The following is a 22,500-nucleotide window of genomic DNA, read 5'->3' as shown; positions in this document are numbered from 1 at the left end:
TGTTTTTGTCGATTTTGAATTCCATGATAATATTATGTTGAGGTGGGATGAGTCAATCACTTTGTGGTTATTTGCTGTGATTCAGACTGCCTTTGGTAAACCAAACTTGAGGAGTTGTCTTGGGCTGATTAAAATTCAGAGAAGTGTGGCTCAGTAATTAGGGCGTTTGGTTTGAGACCCGGACGTCCTGGTTTCAAGCCATTTTCTGACTACTCCTTGAATTTGATCCTGGTAGTCCCTGCTTTCACCTCACAGCTGCACTTCTAAATGGCCAACTCGTTTGCCTCTAGGGAGTTGGGATTCGTAAAAGTTGTTGAATTGGTCTATTGTTCCGTTGATTGTGCTTCGTTGGCCCTGAAAAGCCCATATGGGAGTGGTCAACTGAGAGTATACATTTACATCTATTGGTGATTACTGAACATTGTCAGCGCTGATTGGTTGCACTTGAAGTGATTATTACGCGATAACTACCTTAGCGGTTTTTTTAAAATGGCCACAAGCCGTTTTGTTGAGGTGACAGACGAAGAAATTACTTGTTTTAAGCAAAATGCAAATTTTCAAATAATCACATAATTATTATGTAATTATACTGAAACAATTTTTTACCCCAGGCGAGATGAGTATCGGTGAATAAATTTTCGACCTCGGATATTCCTTTTCTAGCTTCTTGACTGGTTCACTCAGTCTTGGTTATCAGCTCATATACCGTGTGACCTAATATGAAAACGGATTGCTTCAAGTGTTGCCAAGCTGGCAATTGATTGGCTTTAATTTCCAAGCATCCAAGCGTTCAGAATTTAATAAAAATTTAATGAAATAATTACACCATTAAATGCGGCCTTAATTTTGACAATCTCTGTCACAAATTTTCAACTCGCCATTGAAAAAAAACGAACGAAAAAGAAAAGATATCACTGTAGCATCGAGTAGCAAGCGGGATAAATATTCTTCCGGTTTCTAGCTATGCGTTAACGACAGCCGCCTTGTTTCGCTAAAAATTAATACCAATCTCAACAGCCAATACGCGAAGTGTCACACTGCTGGAACCCGCGTTTTTTGGCGGGAAGTTGTAAGCCAGTGTACTGCGTTTTAGTAAAACAAGCAAACATTTTGAAAATGGACAACCAAAAAACAAGTTAAGTATTTTTTTCAGTATGTCGTGCAACGAGGAAAGATGAGAAAGAGAGAAAAAAAAAATAATTACACTAGTTTCACAGTGTAAGTCCATAATTACCTCTCTATCCTTAAAAGTCCAAGAACTTCCACTGAGTTTGGTGTTTGTATGCAGGTTGAAGTTTGTCATCGACCATGCTGCAAAACCAGAGATAAAAGACGGAAAAATAGACGAATGGAAGAAAGGAATGGAAATGTTGGCTCAGAATCCAAATGTCTTCTGTAAAATGTAGGAATTTTTTTTTTTAAATTTGCTGTAAAAGTACCAATATTGAAACAAAAGCCGTTTGAAGTAAGAGTCTTCACTTGTGTTGCTCTGAATCGATCTGAATGTAGAATAGTGTTTAACCAGAAACCCATAAGGGTTGAAACGTGTAACGCGCGTTCACAACTTCCGAATATTCAGTGCGAACTGATTGGTTGAATGTTTCAGTGCTAAGTACCATATTTGGAAACCCCTCGCTCTTGTTGTTCCAAATATGGTACTTAGCAAATTGAATATTCAGAAGCTTGTTTCCCAGCGCAAAGGGGGCCGTTACACGTTTCAACCCTTATGGGTTTCTGGTTTAACTCAAAATACATATGTAATATATGTGTATATGAACTAGAAATGCTGCATCAGGTCGTCAGAAGCAACCTACATAAAAGTGAATGAAATAAATTGGGGTGAGAGCACTCGCCTGTGGCCCGGGTTCGATTCCCAGACTCGACATTATTTGAGTTGAGTTTTTTTGGTTCTCTACTCTGCCTCGGGCGATTTTTCTTTGGGTACTATGGTTTTTCCCTCTCCTCAAAAAAACAACATTTGATTTGATTTGTTTAAATGATTTCAGTTTACAGTCTGCTCAATTAGTGCTCCAGTTGAGCTCTCCAGCTGTAGAAGACTAGACACTTAAATAAAGTTCCTTTCCTTTCCTTTTTAAAATTCGGGATAGGATCACTTCACCCTTTCGTGGAAACCCCACATTTCAAGAAATATACATTCATTTCATTCATCAAGCCCTTTCACGGGAACACGAGCTTGTTGACCCGCTCCGAACTTAGTGTCTTCACAGCTTAGTAAGGTTGAGAGCATTGCACCGGCAGGGTACCTATGTGTAATAGTGATCAGGGTGATAATTATGTTTAAATACCGATGATGATGATGGTGGTGGGGGTGGTGATTAGGGACTTTAAGCAAGGGCGACGATGACGGGTACGAGAACGCACTAAAACAATAGATTTAAATAACAAAAACAATAATTCTGCACTCCCTGCACGTGCGTTTTACATTTTGATACATATCTTCGCCGTTCTCGTCTTGACAACGACGTGAAATGATCAAATTTGAGGTCATTTGGAGGACGAGAGCACCTGACGATGAATTTTAATCTTCTCTCTAAATATCCATACAGTTCTCATCAATTTTACTCTTGGAATGTGTATTCCAAGCCGAGCGACATGGAGCAATCGCAAAATTATTACAGACAACGTTGTCGTAGCCATCGTCGTCGTCCTTGCTTGAGGTCTCTATTAAGGCTGGTTTTCACCTGCGACGGAGTCAGAGTCGGAGTCGTAAGAGCGCTTATGACTTAGTGAAAATCAAAGATCGGAGTCGTAAGCGGAGTCATAAGCTCAACGCAATCGGAGTCAGAAGAATCAGAACGTTCCCATTTTCTTCCGACTCCGCTTATGACTCCGTTGCTTATGACCCAGTGAAAACTAGATTGTCGGAAGCAGAAGCGAAAGAACCAACCAATCACAACGCTTGGAATCGAGAATTGTGACTGGTTTATTCTTCCGCTTCTGCTTCCGACTCCGACAAGGCAGTTTTCACTGGATCGTAGGCGACGGAGTCATCAGCAGAATCGGTATTCTGCTTCCGACTCAGTTAGATTTTCACCAGATTGCATCGCTCTGCGCTTCTGATTACGACTCCGACTCCGACTCCGTCGGTAGTGAAAACCAGCCTTTAGGGAGCTTAAGATCTACGACGACGACGACGTCGACGAAAACGCCACAAAAAAGTGATATCATTGGTTAAAAGAGCATAAATCATCGTGCTGCACTTGCGGTACGGATTTTAGCTCATATTTTTGCGGATCTCTGCATGACGACGACTTCAAATCACCAATTTGAGGTTACGATGACAACGTGACCATGCAACAGGGAATCTTTCATTCCCTATTTTCACTCTGAAACCGCTCGTACCAATTTATTTTTAGGATACTTCGCCCACATTGTACGACGTGAACGAGATGGAATAATCGCGAAAGACTTTTACTAGAGCAAAGCTCTATTTTGAGGTGACGTTTTCGTCGACGTCGCCGTCGTAGATCTTAAGGTCCCTTATGGTAAAGACGACGACGATTGATTTAAGCGAGTGACTCCACAGTGGTGATGTAATGCAATCATAAGAAAGCTGAGACCGAGAGAGAGGAAGAGAAACAGTGAAAAAGAACCAAGCAAAGAGTTTAAAACAGTCTTTCTTGCCTCGAATCCGTTCGGTTTCTTACCTTTTTATTCCCTTTTTCGAAGTTCTGGACTTGTAACGGAAGCCTCACGAGAGAACTGGAAAGTGGATGACCTTATTTCCTACGTGAAGGTAAGTTTCTACTTTAGTAATTTTGTATACTATTAGGTAATCACTCGATTTCGAGTGCAATAGACCAAATCGGCTGACTCAATGTTGCACCCAATTTAAACCCTTTGGGAATGAAACGTTTTGTTCCAGGTATTTCCATATGAATGCTTCATTATTATGCAAATACAACACACAAAGATTCTTAAAGTGCCCCTGTGATCAAAAAAACCACTTCCTTTTTTCCTTCAGATTTTGAAAGTGTGTTTGCTTAACACCTGTCTGGCAAAATTCTGAGCTTTGATTTTTATCCAAAGGCCGTTTACTTTGAGTGTAAGTTTTGGATTTCACGGTCCGCCATTACTCGCGTTCAAAACTGACCGATTGGACCTCAGAAGGTTGGATTCAGGGAAGAGTGACGTCAGAGGCTCACTAGCTTAAAATTTCAGCGTGTGAACGCAGCTTATTATATATGCAAAGCGTGAGTTTAAATATTAATTCTGCGGCGTACACACGTATTGCATTCTTAAACTAGTGAGCCTTTGACGTCAGTTTCTCCTCGATCCAGCTCTCTCAAGAACATAATGTTAGTAATGGCGGACCATTAAATAGGAAAATTACAGTTAAAATAAAGAGGTGTCTTTTTGAAATCAAGGCTTAAAACGTGGGTCACTTAGTGTTTTGTTAACATAGTTTTCAAATCCAAAGGAAAATGTGAATTGATTTTTTGGTCACAGGGGCACTTTAATCCTGGGAGATTTGAATTGGGTACAACATTGAGTTAGCCGATTAGGTCTATTTGAAAATAATAAATAAGCACGAGTATCTTTTTTCAACAATTTCTTAGGACAGATTGGTCTCGCCCATACAGGCTCGAGAAATTTTGTTCTACTTTGAAAACATTTACGAGTACTCATTTATTCCAAATTGCACGCGAAAAATCATGTGACAGCTCATTATTAATATACGTGAAAAAATTCGAGTAACTTGACGTAATTCGCACGCTTACCCCGCCAATAATTCCATCATCCGGGGATCGCATTTCATTATCTGTGACTTTCTGTGATCATTGACCAATCAGAAATGCTTGGTTTGTAACTTCTTTTTGCACCAAATTACCTCTTTTCTGCGCTGTTACCTGTAAACTGCATTTCTCTTAGCCAATCAGAATGGAGAAATTTTTCCTTGCATATTATTAAGTGTAAGAAATATTTTGTTATAAAAACATTCAAGGATAACGAAGTTAAATTCTATATCTGGGCCCCGTTGTTCGGAGGCCGATTAACTTAATCCAGGATTAGTGTAAACTATTGTTTCCTGTTTTCAACTTTTTGGTGAAAGTTTCTTTTGCTTATATTTGTTTTTCAATATTAACTTCTGCTCATGTAAAACTTTGCCGAATATCAGCGTTGAACAGCAATTGGGAGTAGAGAAATGGTTAATTTTTAATCTGGGATTAGCGTTAATCGGCTTTTGAACAACCGGGCCCTGGTGTCTTTTTTCCTACTTGGAGAAAACATCTTCAAAGGTCGATGACGTTTTCCACTCCGTTAAGGACGATGCTAGTCTCCTTGGCAACCGCTCGGGCCGGAGTCACGCAACGCTCCCCTTCCCCGCGTGACTCCGGCCCGAGCGGCTGCGAAGGAGACTAGGACGATGCGTACTAATTCAAAGATATTTTTGCACGGTTTATGAATACTGTACAGGGCCGTGGCAGGCCTAAAAAAATTGAGGGGTTACAAAGATTTTAAGCAACTTGTGTTTTAAAATTTGGTGGGACGCACTGGATGGGTGTAACCCCGTTCTTTGTACGGGGACTGGGAGCATGGGGGTGATGCCTCCCCCATCAAGATATTAGAAAACGACACACCAGAAAGTGCAGTTCCCAGCATTTTGGGCCTTAAAATTTCAAGTTTGTGATATATGAAAACTCTTAAACAAAAGCACAGTGCATTTCAATATCCAAGAGGCTTAGTGATCACAAAAAAATTTATATTTAGTTCCATGGATTCCTGATTGGAACTACGCCATCCCAGGTATTCTCAATAGCAATCTAACAGGAGTTACAAAAAATCGTCGACTGTCTTGCTGAACGGAAGCTCAACAGTTGTACAAAGTCAATTCATTAGCACTTCCTACACCGCCTTGGCAAACCAATGGATATTGAAAAAATTGCCAAACAAAACAAGAGCAGTGTGTGAATCTTGAAACCATGTTTCATCGGTAATTTGTAGTCACTATACCAGGAGCCTATTACCTGCACTAGACGCTCTGAGTTGCCTTAGAGTCATACGGGCCTTACCCAGGATAAGAGCGACTTCTGCTTCAATTTTCGGGGGTTTTGACTGGACATTGCTGAGTTTAGGTCGTGTTCCAAAGACGAATGTAGTAAAGAGAGGGAGTCGCCTGGATGTCAAAACGATTTGACACAGTTACATTTTTGTCTCATTTCTTGTTTGCTCTAATTTTTTAGCTGTTTTTTTTTTCTGTAGTTTTGTATCACCGAATAAAAAAAGTAAAAATATGAAATGGGTGCTGTAATTAGAGTTTATCAGGGATGATTCTATTCGGAATTATTGTCATCTTCATTGTTTCAAAACATGAAATTCTATTTTCAACATTTTATACTTGTGTGTTTTTACTTTTTGGGGAAAAAAGTGGAGGGGCACGCCTCCTCCCCCTCCCCCCCCCCCCCCCGGCCCCTCCCCTTGCTACGGCCCTGCTGTGTGCGGGAAAAGAAGATCTTAACAAATGTTATTTAAATTCAAAACGAAAATTGGGGGTTACCACGCATTTTTCAAAGCTAAGAAAGCAACAATATTTGTAAAAATGGTCTTGATAGTAGCTGACAAGTAAAGAATTTTAAAACGAACGACGAAACCTTTGAGTTTGTAAAACATGTTTCGACAGAAACTTCTGCCATCCTCATTTAGTCAGGATACAAAGCAATGGCAGCTGAATTTATAATAAATAGAAAATGCTAATGTGAAAAATAGTAACAACTGAATGAAGTATAGCGTGAAAATGTGTGCGCCATTGCAAGGATTTAGATATCAAACTAGTTTTTTCTTTCTTTTAAGATCGGCAACATGTTCGGCGTGAAAGACACTATCCCTGGCGGGCTCCGTAACGACCGCCGGAAATACGTCTGCGTTCGCAGACTACGTTCAAGTGTGGTTTACAAGTTTACATGTGCAGGCTGTAATGCCTGCTTACGTCGGCGAAACGGTCCGGCATTTTTTCACGCATGCGAGGGAGCATTTATCCAGTGATAGGTCCTCTCACATTTTCAAACGTCTGCAGAATTCTGAACATTGTCACGCCTCGTGTTCAGCAGATTGTTTTCGTGTTTTAGATCACGCCTCCACCAGTTTTCAACTCAAGATAAAAGAGGCTATTCATATTCAGAGAGAACAGCCCTCTTTCAATCAACAATTACACCCTGTCAATCTTCTTGATTCCTACATTTTCACGCTATACTTCATTCCGTTGTTACTATTTTTCACATTAGCATTTTAAATTTATTATAAATTCTGCTTCCATCGCTTTGTTCTGACTAACTGAGGATGGCAGAAGTTTCTGTCGAAACATGTTTTACAAACTCAAAGGTTTCGTCTTTTTTTTTGAAATTCTTCACTTGTAGAAAGCTTTAAAATTCAAAGCAAGGCATAGCGTTATTTTCCAAATTGAAGCTTAGTTATCACTGAAAAATGTATAGTTACCCCCAATTTTCTTTTTGGATACCAAGAGCACTTGGTAAGTTCTGCTTTCTCCGCGTAGTTTTAAACCGCTCAAAGATATCCCCATATAAGTAAGCATCACCCATAGTAAACCCGAGTATCTCGAGATGCGCAGAACGCATGTGCAATAACAGTAGTAGGCACCGCCCTCAAAGAGCACCTATTGAAAGAAGGCATTTAACCGTCGGAAGTGGATATAGTCGTACTTTTGTTTGAAAGGAGTCCTGTTGGTTCCTGTAGTATCCAAATCACGATCTTTAATCAGTTTCGACAGCAAAAATGTGATAGGGCCTCTCACGTAGAAGCAAACGCTAATAAAACATTCTTTTTTGAGCTTTTTAATTTTGCTGGGAAAAAAGGGTGTTCTGCCCTCCCAGGATGATTATGAGCAAAATTCCAGCTCCCAGCTCCCAGCTGTGTTATTCAGCTCGTGAATCTAAACCGCTCGCCAAACCGGTTAAAACAGTTTTTTTCTCAACATCCAATAAGTTGAACCAGCGGTAAGCTTCTTCTTCGAAGAGCACTCGTGCTTTCCGACTATCTCCGAGTCAGCGTTGTAGAAAGTACGTTTCTTAAACGAAAAATGGTTTGCATAAAAAAAATGTTCAATTTGCGCTTAGGATTAATTTTGGACACTGAGATGGCGTCAGTGTGGAAACCTTTTCTTAGAAAGAGAAACAAGCGCGGTCAACTATGCAATCAAACCTTCATCAAATTTTCCTTTGACTGGTCAAGAAATTTTTGTCTTACAACCAGAACCAACCGTCCACTTTATTGCACCGATGAAACTCTCAGATCGCTCAGAAGTTGATTAAATATTTCCAATTAAAACTTGCCTTGAGAGATGTTAAGTGAGGCGGGCAATGGGCACGTTACGACTGATTCAAATTTAGTGTAGAGCTTTTGAAATACTCACGGTTACGTCACCTATTGTCATAAATGTACCAGCCAGAGATCTATGGTTGGCAAAGTTTACATAACAAAAGATTTAACTGTCAACAGTGAAGTCTCCTATTAACGATAGGCCCTGTATGGAAACAAAAAGCTTTGCATGTATACAATTGTCTGTAAGTTTTTACTAAAACGCTCAGTGTTATCGTGACCGTGTTGCCACATGTCAAAATGTAATGGTAAAAGAGTGAGAATTGAAGGGACTTTTATCTCAAGTCAAAAACGCATGAAAGTGCCATGGCTGGGTGATAATTGTTTCGCTTTTGAATACATCTTTTGAAAACAGTTTCCTGTCAAACTGCATGTATGCTCTGTCAAAGTTGATGTGGCTTTCTTGTCACGCCAATCTTTATTTAATTAATAACTTTTGATCAAGATGTGTCGTGTATCTATTACATGTGTGGCTAAATGAATGAATGCATAAAAATAAATAAATAAATAAATAAATAAATAAATAAATGCCAAGCCCTGGGAACGAGGTTGATTTGATGTTTTGAAGTTTCAGGTTCCTTATATGATGTTAACCGTCAACTAGCAAAGATCATCCTAAACTGACTCTATTGAGATGAATTTAAAACACTATGCAATTAAGTTAAGACCAATAATTTTAAGAATGTAAGCTGCATCTGACTTGCAGATGATCTACATTTAGTACGATTTACATCTTTAAAACAATAAAGGCCCGTTCAAAAGTGTGTTTGGCAATGGCTCCTAACACCCCACCTTATTCCAGAATGACCATTCAAGACATAGTTTGATCCTACTCTAGTTTGGAATTAAAGACCCATCGTTTCGACAGTCTGCCACCAAGGCCCGGTTGTTCGAAAGCCAATTAACTTAATCCAGGATTAGCGTAAACTTTTGTTTCATGTTTCAACTTTTTGGTGAAAGTTTCTTTTGCTTATTTCTGTTTTTCAAGATTGACTCCTTCTAATGTTAAGTTTTGCCGAATATCAGCGTTGAACAGCATTTGGGAGTAGAGAAATAAAGTCATTGGTTGATTTTTAATCTGGGATTAGCGTTAATTGGCTTTTGAACAACCGGGCCCAGGGGTTTTCCAAGGTTATCGCAAGAGTCCTTTTATCTGCTACCAATTGGTTAGAAAAGGAAAGGGTGCGGCCATTAATAAGCACTTAATGACTGGCCCCAAGGGAAACAGTGAGTTTTGTTTCCCCGAGACCCTCAATGTTCCCCGAGGCGAAGCCGAGGGAAACATTGAGGTCGAGGGGAAACAAAACTCACTGTTTCCCGAGGGGCCAGTCATTAAGTGTTTTGTTATACCTGCCAACTCAAAATAGAACAATACACAGATAAAAATTATTTGCTTGACGTCGGCTGGCGTACAGATTTGCCGCCGTCTCAAAGGTGCACGGCCTGATCACGTGTGAGTCGAAAGTTCAAGTTGTTGCCCTAGGGCGTCATGAAGTTTTGACCAATGACACGTGACACGTTCTCCTCCAATCAGAAAACGTATTTGAGTTGGGAGGAATAACAATAGTAATTAATTAGCGCTCTTTTATTTCATTAAGGTACAAATTGGTGTTAGTTAAAAGGGCGCTATCATCATGATTCAAAGTTGTAGGGGCGGCATTGATGTGCCAAGCTCCCGCAAACAGTTGCGTTGATGATACGGTTGTTGTAAACCTCGGCCTTGCAAATATTGTAACTCACCTGTGAATGACTATGTGATACAGGTCTGAGATATAGCACGTTTCTTAGCATTCTATATCGTGCTCTTGTCATTTGGATTCATAATACTAATTTGAATAACTTAAACGCTCTTTAAAAAAGGCTTGTATCAACTTTTCGGGAATAAATTCGTATGAACGATGTGTATGAGTGAAAGAAATGTATATATTTCAAGTGCGGGACGAAATTGAGAAATGGTCCTTGCACTTAACTAGACAATTTAGGTAATTGTCTCTTAACGGGTTTCGGCATACGGAAACGATAACTTAATACTTCGTCCTGTTTCTTTTGGCTGTCCGATTCTCATGAATTGTTAACTTTGTGTACAAAAGATCTGGCCTTAGTTGTTCGAAAGGTGGATAGCGTCATCAACCTGAAAAACATATATAAACGCTAAACAAGACCAAATGACTAACCCGTGGAAGTGAGACAGAACAGAATTTGCTGTGTCTGACGCTAGACGATTTTACTTGTCAACTGGGTGAGTGAGTCCTAGGACGCCTGAGGTGTGATGGGTTAATAAACTTGATAGTGATTTCTTTAGTGGATGGCGTTGTCCACCCATTGAAAAGCATGGATCTGGTCTTCGTATCCGCGATTTGTCCACAACGCGAGTTGAGTTGAACGCATTTAACTTGCAATAAGACAGTTGCTACTATTAACTTTGTGCAAAATCTTCTCTTTGCAGCACGTGATTGTCGTATTTGGAGCAGACCGCTGTATGTTTGGTTCTGATTGGCCCGTTTGCACGCTGGCTAAAGACGCCTCTTACAAAAATACGTTTGAAGCTTACTTGGAGTGCGTATCGCATCTATCAGAAAGCGAAAAGAAAGCAGTGTTTTGTGAAAATGTGGTAAAATTCTACGGGCTCGAAATCGATTCGGAAAAGTAAAATTCGGATACCTTACTCCTCCTTTTAGTCTAAAGTGAATTTTGCGCAGTGCGCTTCTGTGATGAAACCAAAAATTCATACGTGTTTGTGTTACTAATTACTCGCCCTTAACCCTTTCATCGCCGAGGGCTTCCCCATTGACGAGTAAAATCGCCTGGCGTTAGACAGAGTGAAATCTATAAGTGTCAATTTGCATTTATGGCGGTGAAAGGGTTAATCGCTATTCAACTTAATGTTAACCCGCCCAGAAATTACTTTTAAGCCGGCTTTACACTAGCACAAAAATCTGGCACGGCACACCGAAATCTCGGTGCCGTACCTGTTTTTCGGGCACGGCACGGTTAATTTTCCGTGTGTAAACAGAACAAACAGAATGCCCGTTAGGAACCGAGCTAGAAATTATAGGGGTGCCGAGCACGTGCCTGGAGGTGTGCACAGCACTTCAAATATTGGTACCGTGCCGCTGTTTCGCGCCAATTTTTGCGCGTTTAAAACAGCACATTTCAAAGATTCCTGGCAAAAGGTGTCTGGCGATGATACATAATTTAAGTTTCATAATTTAATTTACCAACAACAGAGCTAAACTTTTGCTCATCCTGTCGTATGTTGTATTGGCTGTTTTGTTCAAACCTTCCTTCATTGCTTCAAGTAATTTTTAGGTTTTGCTTGATTTGGTTGCCAGTTTTTGCTAAATTTCGTGAATTAATCTTTGTCTTTCCCGGCTCCAAGTTCGTCTAAGGTTGCTGGAACTGACATAGTCGTTCATTCTCCAGCCCTAGGATAGCATCTTGTTGCCATCTGTTAGCCGAAATCATGTCATCATATTCAAATTTAGAATTATTTTGTTAAGCAAGGTAATCAATCAACACATATTAGACTAGCGTTTGACTTGTTTCGAAAAACTGATTGCACTCGGGGTAGCTTAAAGTTAGAGCTTATTTTGGCCAAATAACCGCGAATGCCGAGTGACAATCATTCGTTCCATCGATATCTTGATCTGTTATTCTTTTAGTGGAGGGGCCTTCTTTTAGCGTGAGGTTTGCCTCTCCTTCCCGAGAAGCACTAAACCTAGACAGAAATTACAGATTGAAATTTCAAATTGCCGAAAATGCTCAAAGAATAGCGTAAAAATGACTGTTAGGTGCCATTAAAATGCATTGAAAATCTTTGACTGATGCCTTGGTTTTCTTCATGAAATGTAAAATAATTTCGATGGCTTACCCTAGCCCTCTAGAAACCTTTTTAAAGCTTCTTTTCGAATTTTCTTTAGCTTCTTTATCTCTTCTTCAATCTTTTTCTTCAAAATTGGAAAAGGTTAAGGTGGCTCTGATTCCGCTCCAGAATGTTTTTTCACTTTGCAGAGGGTTTTATAGACGAAATTGAGAAGTGATTCTCGCGCGTATTTGGACAATTTTATTTTCAGGTGTCTATAAGAGAGATTTGCTTAAATTGTGACAGTCCCGATAAGTGCGAGATTCTCCTCTCAATTTCGTTTGCAAACCGCACTTTACACATACATTTATTTAATTTAGAGAGTTTTATCTTAGGGCGCGTTCTTTTGGTACTATTCCGGAATAGGAGTACACGGAATAGACGCTATTCGTGTTCTTTTGAGACTTATTCCGTTTTCGGAATGAACGGAATACTATTCCGCTCATTCTTCTCACGATAGCAGAATGAACGGAATGGCCGAAATACAGTTCACTCGGAATAGGCGGAATATGTGTTCTTCTGGAAAAATTTTGGCGCGAAATAACACGCTGCCAGCCAGCCGATCGCCCGACGGCGGCTTGAAAATTGTAAAATTTGAATGGCATAGCGATCCAAAATGTCCACCGCAGATGCGGGTGTGCTTGGTAAAAAAATGCCCTTTGTTCTGTTTCTTTACCGGTGCTAGAACAAGAAGAGCTATCAGATTGTGTTATTAAAAAAAGTGCTATTGCCTGGCCAAAATAAATTGGCATTTATTGGTTTGCCCGACAAACCCTTGTATCCGAGCATGTTTACGACGCCGTCCTGCACTATGCAAAGCACTCACAGGTACAAAAGAATATTAGTCGTCTTACCCCTTGAGGTTTTTGGCAAATGAAGCAAACCGAAAAATCGAGGAAACCGGCAAAAAAACTGGTACTTATGGCCATATTTCAACATTTCGTGTTCCAAACATTCGGGAACTTTTTTTAGTCGCCATGCCAACACAACTGGCGCATGCACAGATACAATAAATACCAGGTCACCTTCGCTAATAGCATTCCGTTGTCAGATATGTGTTCTTTTGCGAGTTGATATTCCGTGTATTCTGCTATTCCTGTATCCGGAATGAGAATAGCGAGGATACTCCCAAAAGAATGCACACAGCCTTCTAATCACGTTCCAGCAACACCCCAGGCGCTGGCCCGCTTTATCGCCGGCTCGCTTGTTCGATCTCCGCCCGGAAAAGGAAAGAAAACGGCTGCTCCGCAGGCTAATTTTTCCCTACTTCCCTTTTCGCTCCATAACCTCAACTGCGGAGCGTGGTCCCAGGCTATACACATAACCCTCCGATATCCATATACTACTCACTTCCTGAAAGCCTTGTTGCATGAGCCTTATCTTGAAAGAAAACTATTTCTTGGTTAACAGGAAAAACTACATGTACCTTAAAACGCACGGAACCGCTATGGGTAAAAAAATTGCAATACTCTTTTGCCAACGTTTTTATGGCTGCACTTGAAACAGATCTAATCCAACAAAGTTCATACAAGCCACCTCTTTAGAAAAGATGCATCAACGACATCTTTTCTCTCCGGAGCATAACCAAAGAAGAAATAAACAATTTCACAGAGCTAGCAAATAGCTATCATCCGACTATAAATTCAAGGCTGACACTTCAGATAGAGAAAAATAACATTCTTAGATACATGTGTACTCAAGGGCGAGAGATTTGAAAGACACTCTGTTCGTGATGTGCGCGCACGTCACCTCCTGTTACCTTCCGGGTGTCAGGAAAGGCTTCATCAAAGGCGAAGCCCAAATTTGAATAAAACATCCCACAATAAACACAGATTACGCCACAGGAGATAACCTTGTAAACATGTCCATATCTGAAGAATGTCGGTTAGAAAAGATTAACAAACTGAGCGCGCAAAAGACTTCTCCGTTTGTTACATAATATCGTCTGATTTAACTGCCGACTGGCAGCTTCTACAAAACCAGCCCTTGGTGAGAAAAATCTTTAAAAATCCTCTCCATATTTCGTATAGAAAAGGGAGATCCTTGACAGATGTGCTCGTCAGAGCAAAACTCTTTGGGTCTTACAATTTCGTATCTTTAGTGACGTATAGTCGTCGTGTTTGGCCTGTCTACGCCTTTAATTGGACCATCGGCAGGGTGATGCGTTGACAGTAAAAATATTGCGATTTTGACGGTTGACGGTTAAATTTTGGGGCATTTGACGGTTAACCCCATTGACTTTGAACCGCTGTAGCGCCGCTAAAAAGTGACAGATTTCCAACTTTTGTAACTACTTTAAATAGTTTTATTGATATCATTCATTCAACAATTTAATAAGGCCATTAGGAAGGTATAGCGTCCTTATAAATTCGAATAATAAATCTTCTCGTGTTGCTTCTAATTTCGCGGCAATTTGCCGTGATGATTTTAGAGGGGTTTGTATGAAATCTTAAAAATTCGTTTATGGTCGTTGTAGGCTGAATCTGTTCTTCATATTTCACGAAAATAATCTTAGTATAAATGCCTTTTAAAAGACACTTTCCCTGTTGAAATCCGTCTTTTTTTAGGGGCTACAGTGTTTCAAAGCCGGCCAAAATCCCATAGTTTACTTTAAATTTAGCCGTGTTTCCCCCAGCCAAGAAGGCGCCAAAAACCGTGGAAGGGTCTATTCATCAAGGAATTTATATCGAGCAATTTTAGAAACAATCCAGGTCTGCAGTATTACAGAATTCCTCAAACCCTGCCATTCTCAAGGAATATCAAAGGCTCTTCCGGAATGACAGCTTAAAGATAAACAGTGAAAACACGCGAATTCCATCACTTTGAAGGAGTAAAAGAAGTTAAATCGTAAACATCTACCTTCTATATTTCCCTGAACTGATGTTAAACCTAAACGACGGGAACTTCGGAGAAAAAGTGTTGATCAACCGTAAAGCCCGCCGCTATCAACAATGAAACTGAGAAGAAAAAAAAAAAGATGGCTCACCTCTTAATCTCTATTCCAACCTCGTTTCCAGGGTCTTCTCGGCTTTTAATATGGCGACGGGTCCGGACACAGCAGATCACCTGATCAAATTTGTCCATCGAGGATTTTTTTCAAAATGGCGGCAAGAAATAAGGTGAGAGAAATCTGGGTACGACAACTGTGAAGAAGCAAAATGGCGTAAGAAGGGGGAACCTAAAGCTGTAAAATTTGATGTAAGAAACCAAAAATACGGATGGATGAATGCACGAGCAACGAGGATGCGGTAGATGACAGAGAAATCTTACTTTGCTTTTCATTTCATGTTATTTTAAACCAATGCAAGTTTATAGTTTATAGGCAGAAAAACTGAGCATTTAAAAGCATTAATTAATGGTCATCATTCGTCGGCTCTTGCGGACCATGTTACATCAACTGGTCACATTTTAAAATGGGATCATTTTGCAATTTTAGCGAAAGGGCAATCCGACACTCACTGTAAAATAAAGGAGACACTGTTGATCAAAGGTTTAAAGCCGACCTTAAAATAATATGTCAGCAGCGAAAAGCTGTCTTTGTTAGTTTTTTGTCACCTCTATTGTTACTTAATAGTTAATAGTTAATTAGTTAGTGATCCTGTAAAGGAAGCCGATCTACGGAAAAAAAAATGGGAGTCACCGAGCATTCAAGAGAGTAAAATCGCTGCGAAGTTCTCAAAGTCGCAGTATCACGCCATTGCGTGACATTTCCGAGAAGACCTGGGTCCACAGCTATCCCATGATGCCACATGCTTTCACTTTCCACTTCGTGGTCTGCGATGCATGACGTGTGCGTGACATGCGCGAAAAAATGCGCAGTAGCAATGGGCGCGAACGCCCTTAATTAACCGTCACTTCTGAAGGTGTATGCAGAAGCATACGAAACGTCAAGTAAAAGATAATTTCAAATGATGCAGTTATATCTGATGTTTTTCACCGCTGGTTGTGTGTTATTTTTGTATAAGGAACGTTCGAAGAGATTTAGAGTGCTTGCCAGTCTGAAGTCAATCCTCGAAAAAAGTGGGATGGGGGTGACCTCTCTGGTTCCCCTGAGATGTGCCCATGATTTTCGTTTTCATTATGACCATCTAGACTTCGGGAGGAGTCTTTCGTTTCTCGAAAATCCGTGTGGAAGAACGCAAAACAAGTACACGTGCGAGCAACGACGCCGCGAGCCGCCAGTAGCCATGGCATCGGAAGACGACTACTAGCGGCTCGCGGGATCGCTGCTCGTCACTTTCACGTCACGCTCGCACGCTTACTTGTTTTGCGTTCTTCCTCACTGTTTTGGAGGAAAAGAGAGACTGCTCGCAGTCTACACACCATCATAAATCTCTGCTGATCAGCAATCCTATAGAAAACGTTCATGCAAGTTGATATGGCCTGCGTGGGGCCACACACACGAGGAATATGTTCAATACTAAAAGCCCCTTGCTCTCTCCAGAATAACAGGCCGATTTATTTAGCGCTTACAATTCAGCCCAACCAGTAGCCCTTTTAATCTAATGGTTAGCTTTTGCATTGCAATGTAATCCAACCCGGATGCGGTGCAATTTCGGGCCGAAACTACAAAATCGTCCAAAATTTGCCTTACCTGATGGATTATTTTAATCATCAACAACATCCAAATAAATAACTGTGAAGCTCCGCTTTTAGCCTTGGGTAAATCTATACATTACAAATAAATCCTCTTCAAAAACTCTCAGAAAACGCAAGGAAGCGGACATCTGATTGCCGCTAAACAAGCCCACAATGCTAAGCTACTCACTATCTGCAACAGTATAAATAGTGAGAAGCTTAGCCAATCAGAGAACAGCACTCCTGATAGAACGCTAGATGATTAATACTAATACTGAACAGACGAGCGGCAACATTGAATCTATATATTTGTTAAGTATAATCAATAATATGTTGCTACAGACATCATTTTATGTTAAACGAAGCCAACTGGCTATAAAAGCGAGCTTGTAAACTGTACGGTATGATGAAGGTGAGAAAAACACGAAATATTTTCTGAAGTTGGAAAAGAGGCACTGTAAACAAGCGACGATAGGACAGCTCAAAATAGATGACAATGCTTTTGCCCTTACAGATAAAGAGATATTAAGTCAATGTGAAACGTTTTTAAGGACCTATGTTCTACCAAAACAGCAAAGGAATATATCACAGCTTTCACTTTTGCGCCGCATCACAATGAAAAGGTTTTGAATAAAGAAGAACGGCTGTTATGCGAAGGGCTAATCAATGAAAAAGAATGCTTGGAGGCTCTTAAAAACATGACCTCGGATAAAACACCTGGGACGGATGGATTGCCATGTGAATTCTACAAACTCTTTTGGAGGGATGTGAGTCAAATCTTGATTAGTGCTTTAAATTACTCTTACGATGCTGGAAAGCTTTCAGTCTCACAAAGACGTGGTGTTATCAAGCTGATTCCAAAAAAAGATACGGATCCTAATTTGATAAAGAATTGGCGACCACTCACGCTCTTGAACTGCGATTATAAGATTGCAACTAAAGCTATAGCAAGCCGGATAAAAAGTATGCTCCCTAAGCTTATATCACAAGACCAAACAGACTTTATCAAAGACAGATTTATAGGGGAGAATCTACGGCTTATAGACAGCGTTATTAAATATACAGCAGCAAAAGATATTCCGGGACTTCTCCTCTTTCTTGACTTTGAAAAAGCTTTTGACTCTCTCGAATGGCCTTTTATTCATAAAACCCTTGAGCATTTTGGTTTTGGACCAACTCTCATCAAATGGGTAAAATTGTTTTACTGTAACATTGAAAGCTGTATCCTTAACAACGGATGGTCGAGTAATTTCTTTAAACTCAGCAGGGGAGTAAGGCAGGGCTGCCCTTAGTCGCCTTACCTTTTCATTCTTGCAGCAGAAATAATGGCCGAAACCTTTCGCAAAAGCAAGAAGATCAGGGGCATAACTATAAAGGACACCGAGATTAAATTGAGTCAGTACGCCGATGATACAACACTTGTTTTAGACGGTTCTGAGGAATCTCTAAAAGAGTCTATAGAGCTTTTGGATAGTTTTAGCAGGACATCTGGCCTCAGACTCAATAAAAAAAAAACAGAGGCCTTATGGATAGGCTCCAAGGCGAACGCGCCTCTTAAGCTATGCCCTGACGCTGACTTCAAATGGCAAAAAGAGAAAAGGTTAAAACTCTTGGTGTATGGCTCTCGACAAATCCAGATGCTTCAGAATTACAATGAGAAACTAGAAAAAGTAAGAGTGATATTAGGTTGCTGGAAATTTCGCAGGCTTAGCCTTATAGGGAAAATCACGGTAATAAAGAGTCTTGCTGCATCTCAATTAGTATATATTCTTTCCTCTTTGGGAACAAATGAAAAAGTATTGAAGGAAATCAACAAAATCTTCTTTAATTTTTTGTGGAGCGGTAAAGGCGACAAAATAAAAATAAATGTTGTGATAAACGATATCGCAGAAGGAGGAATAAAAATGATGGATATATTTTCTTTCAACAAATCCTTAAAAGCCACCTGGATCAAAAAGTACCTTGACATAATAACCACGGTAACTGGAAAACCTTTATTGACTTGGAACTCCAGCAGTATGGAGGAGACGTACTATTAACAGGTAATTTGAATAAGAAGGATATTTCAAGCTTGACCACAATATCTTGCCCCTTTGTTAAGGAAATTCTGGAAATCTGGAGTGAAGTTTTTTTTGAGGCAAAAGTGTCATCTGAGGATCATTTGTTGTCGTTGCCATTGTGGTACAATTCCTTGATACGGATCGGTAATAGACCTGTTTTTTACAAAGATTGGTACGGTAAAGGTGTAACAAAGGTTGAACATCTATGGGACAACTCCACCAACTTTCTCACTTGGACTGATTTTCAAAACAAATGTAACCTTAAAATCAGGTTCCTTGACTACTTTGGAATAGTTTCTGCAATCAAAAGTCTTCATAAAAACGACGTATACCACAAATATGAATGTATGTTTACGAAATTTCTAGAGTGTGCAAAGCCAAATAGACTTGTATATAAGAAGTTAATCTCTTTCAAAATTGCGCAACCTCATTCGTGTCAGGAGAAATGGAGCAATGACCTTAACGTCCCACAAGATGAAAAGATTGATTGGAGCGCAGCTTACCAGTTGGCCTTTCAATGTACCAAAAACTCGAAACTCATAACCTTCAATTTTAAATTTTTACATCGCCGTTTGGCAACCAATAATTTCCTTCAAAAGATAGGAGTAGTAGAAAGCGAAAAATGCTCTTTTTGTCAATCCAAAACAGAAAATTTGCTGCACGTTTTTTGGAAGTGTGAAAACACCAGAACTTTTTGGTATAGTGTGCCTTCGTGGCTGCAAGATTGTCAGGTTATTGATGTTTTATTGCAAGAAGATACTGCGTTGGGTCTGAGGCCGGATAACCTGACTAAAAACAAACTCCAAATAAACTTTTGCCTTTTGAGCGCCAAATATTACATCTGGTCATGCCGACACAGAGAAAGAAAACCCAAACTAGATGATTTTCTTCGTTATTTTAAGCATATTTATCAAATTAAAACAATGAGTATGTGAACGATTCCACTGAAAACACCCAAATAATTTCAAAGAAAGGGGAGCCGTTTTTACCTTACTTATGATTCAACAATGCGATAAACCGAGTCCCCATACATAATACATAATATAGATATTTCTATCAAATCCTTAACATCAGGTTTCCTCTTGAGTGCCTTAGATATCTTCCTTATAATAATAGGACATATGGCCTGCTAAAGTGTTGTAATAGAGGTGAACTACTTTTAATGTATTATTTGACGTTTTGATTTATTAGTAGGTTATTGTATTGTAATGTTAATAGTGTTTACCATTGTACTGTATGGCTATTGTATCGTAATGTACATTTTGTTTAGTATTGTAAAATTTAAAATTAAAAAAAAAAAAAACAAAAAAAAAACTTGTGTAAAGTTAACTCTGACTACTTTTCTAGAGCAACTTCGCCTTTAATAATGGTTCTTCCTCCTCCATCTACCAAGCCAGGCCACAGATAATAAACTTTGTGTTCCTGGTATCTGCCATCGAGTGCATCGTCCTGGGATTCCACGATTTTATGACACTCTCTCTTGTAAGTGAAGGTGTGATATTCAAGCCTCAGTGGTGGAAATTGGGTGACCATTCGCCACGTCAACTTGATGCAAGCCCTCAAGTAATCATCCAGGTGTAATAATTTCAATGATGGATTAAGTTTGCAAGACCTCTCTGTCGGTAGCTGCTGAGCCGCTCTGAGGATTTCATGCTTGACGCCCTAAATATAAACGTTATTAACGGTTTAGTACTGAGGTATGATGAAAATTTGGGGACCATGGTATATGCGGTATCAAAGACAGTATCTTAGCTGCTCTTCCAGTGTCTAGTCACAATTCCAAGGCTCAAGTCGTGGCTTCTGTCTATTCATTAACACGTTTTAGCGAAGAAAAAACAAATGGTCACAGAGCCCTTTCTCCTTAACCTAGAGAATTTATCCCGAGATCTGTAGAAAGAGGAGCATTGCACAAAGCAAACATCATACTGTAAATCATGAGGTGGATGGATTAGGGGAGTAAACGTAAATAAACTGTAAATTCTTTGTTTCTAATATTCTATATTCCCGTCATTAACTTTGAATCGCTGCAGCAGTCAGTCACCAGTATTTTAAGCATAGCTCTGTCGTCAAAGTGCCACATCGGTGATTATATGTTACAATTACCAGCAAAATCCACCAGTCACCGGAAAATAATAAATACCTATAAAATAAAATAAATACATCTAGGCGAATTAAGATACATAAATAGTTAACAGCATCCCAACAAAGAGCGTTCGAAACGCCGCTATACGCATTGAAGTGACTATGATGTCCACTGAGTAGCAACCTTAAGTTTAACGCCAATTTGTTGACGGTCTGCACTCATTTTATTACAACCGTTTCCACTTTATGCCCGCTAAATTAGTTTCTCGAACCGGCTACTTGAGAACAAAGAATAGCAATCGTTTTCTCAAATAAACCATTACAAATTGCGAGGTGCTGCGTACCTCTCAGAAAACTGTGCCATTTGTTGATTGGCTAGTCTCGATCCTAAATTTTGTACGCTTTTCAACGGCTTAGCTTAGTTGTCGCAAAATGAGTTTTCAAGCTAAATTTTTGGAGCGAAATATTAATTATGATAATTCGCCGTCAAGGAATGAATCGCTAAGAGTGTATATAGCGCAGAGGAGTCGATAGTGTTTATGTTTTCAAGTCAAAAAGACGGTTACTTCCAGTTACGAGAACCTACCAGTCCATTGTCCTCACTGCATGTTTTGATTGGTTAGTTTTTTGTAGGTGGCCCGGTCTGAGTAGTCGCATGGTAACCCTATTCTAACCCGGAGCTGTCTTTTTTCATCTTTTTTTATTTGGCGTTCGCTGGAAGAGCAAAAACTTCTCATTGAGAGAGCTTATGTGGCTTACGCTAAATTTCTAACAACAAAATCACAGTCTTGGTGAAAAATGAAAGCAAAAATAAACATAAAAAGGATGAAAAAAGAATTACGAAAAACGGTTTGATTGGCAGCGAAAAGACTGAGCAGAATAAAGCAAGTTTAAAATAAGTTGGAAGTCGATCGATTCTAGGAACTCCATTTCCAACCTGGCTATTAAGGCCCGAAACAATTAAAACGTAAATAAAGTGTAATTCGTAACATTTTGATCTTTAAGTTAGTGTTCCCGGTTCACCTAGTGATATATCGACTTAAAGTTGAAGTCGGTAAATAGCAGATTATTTCACTTGCCCGCCAACTAAATACTAAGTACTTTGCTATTAAAGTTTTCCCGTCATGATCGGGCGTCAGTATGTATGTATGTATGTACGTACGTACGTACGTACGTACGTATGTATGTATGTATGTATGTATGTATGTATGTATGTATGTATGTATGTATGTATGTATGTATGTATGTATGTATGTATGTATGTATGTATGTATGTATGTATGTATGTATGTATGTATGTATTTAAGTCGGTAGAATACGCGCCTATATCCAGTATCCTAATGCATGTATATGGCGTTAGCGGTTTTTGAGGTACAAGTTAGGGCCCCTAAGACCTGGTCCCAGAAAGTTAAAAAAAAGAACAAACAAACAAACAAATAATTATGAAAGCTTACCGCAAGAAAGATATCAGTGTTAATCTCTGGTGCCGATTCTTTGATAGCAAGCAACAACCCATCTAAGACATCCCTGGGATATTCCGATCCCCTCAAGGATAAAGGAACA

General features: G+C 39.7%; 2 protein-coding genes across 2 annotated transcripts in view; one reads left to right on the top strand and one right to left on the bottom strand.

Moving 5' to 3' along the window:
- The window catches only part of LOC137985143 (L-fucono-1,5-lactonase-like), a 22,813-nt gene extending 10,637 nt beyond the window's left edge, over positions 1-12,176 (top strand). The window contains exons 8-10 of the mRNA XM_068832644.1: positions 1,289-1,402; positions 3,691-3,757; positions 10,802-12,176. Coding sequence (XP_068688745.1) covers positions 1,289-1,402; positions 3,691-3,757; positions 10,802-11,005 — 385 coding nt within the window. The 3' untranslated portion in view covers positions 11,006-12,176. The remainder of the gene's footprint in view (positions 1-1,288; positions 1,403-3,690; positions 3,758-10,801) is intronic.
- Positions 12,177-17,086: 4,910 nt separating this feature from the next.
- Positions 17,087-22,500, bottom strand: part of LOC137991053 (uncharacterized) — a 26,035-nt gene continuing 20,621 nt past the window's right edge. The window contains exons 8-9 of the mRNA XM_068836177.1: positions 22,392-22,500; positions 17,087-20,517 (exon numbers count right to left, since the gene is read on the bottom strand). The exon at positions 22,392-22,500 is cut by the window's right edge and continues 26 nt beyond it. Coding sequence (XP_068692278.1) covers positions 20,191-20,517; positions 22,392-22,500 — 436 coding nt within the window. The 3' untranslated portion in view covers positions 17,087-20,190. The remainder of the gene's footprint in view (positions 20,518-22,391) is intronic.

The sequence above is a fragment of the Montipora foliosa genome, chromosome 2 (assembly GCF_036669935.1).
Source record: "Montipora foliosa isolate CH-2021 chromosome 2, ASM3666993v2, whole genome shotgun sequence".
In the NCBI taxonomy this organism is placed as follows: domain Eukaryota; kingdom Metazoa; phylum Cnidaria; class Anthozoa; order Scleractinia; family Acroporidae; genus Montipora; species Montipora foliosa.
The sequence above is the reverse complement of the archived record's forward strand: the minus strand, read 5'-3'. Positions and strand labels throughout refer to the sequence as shown.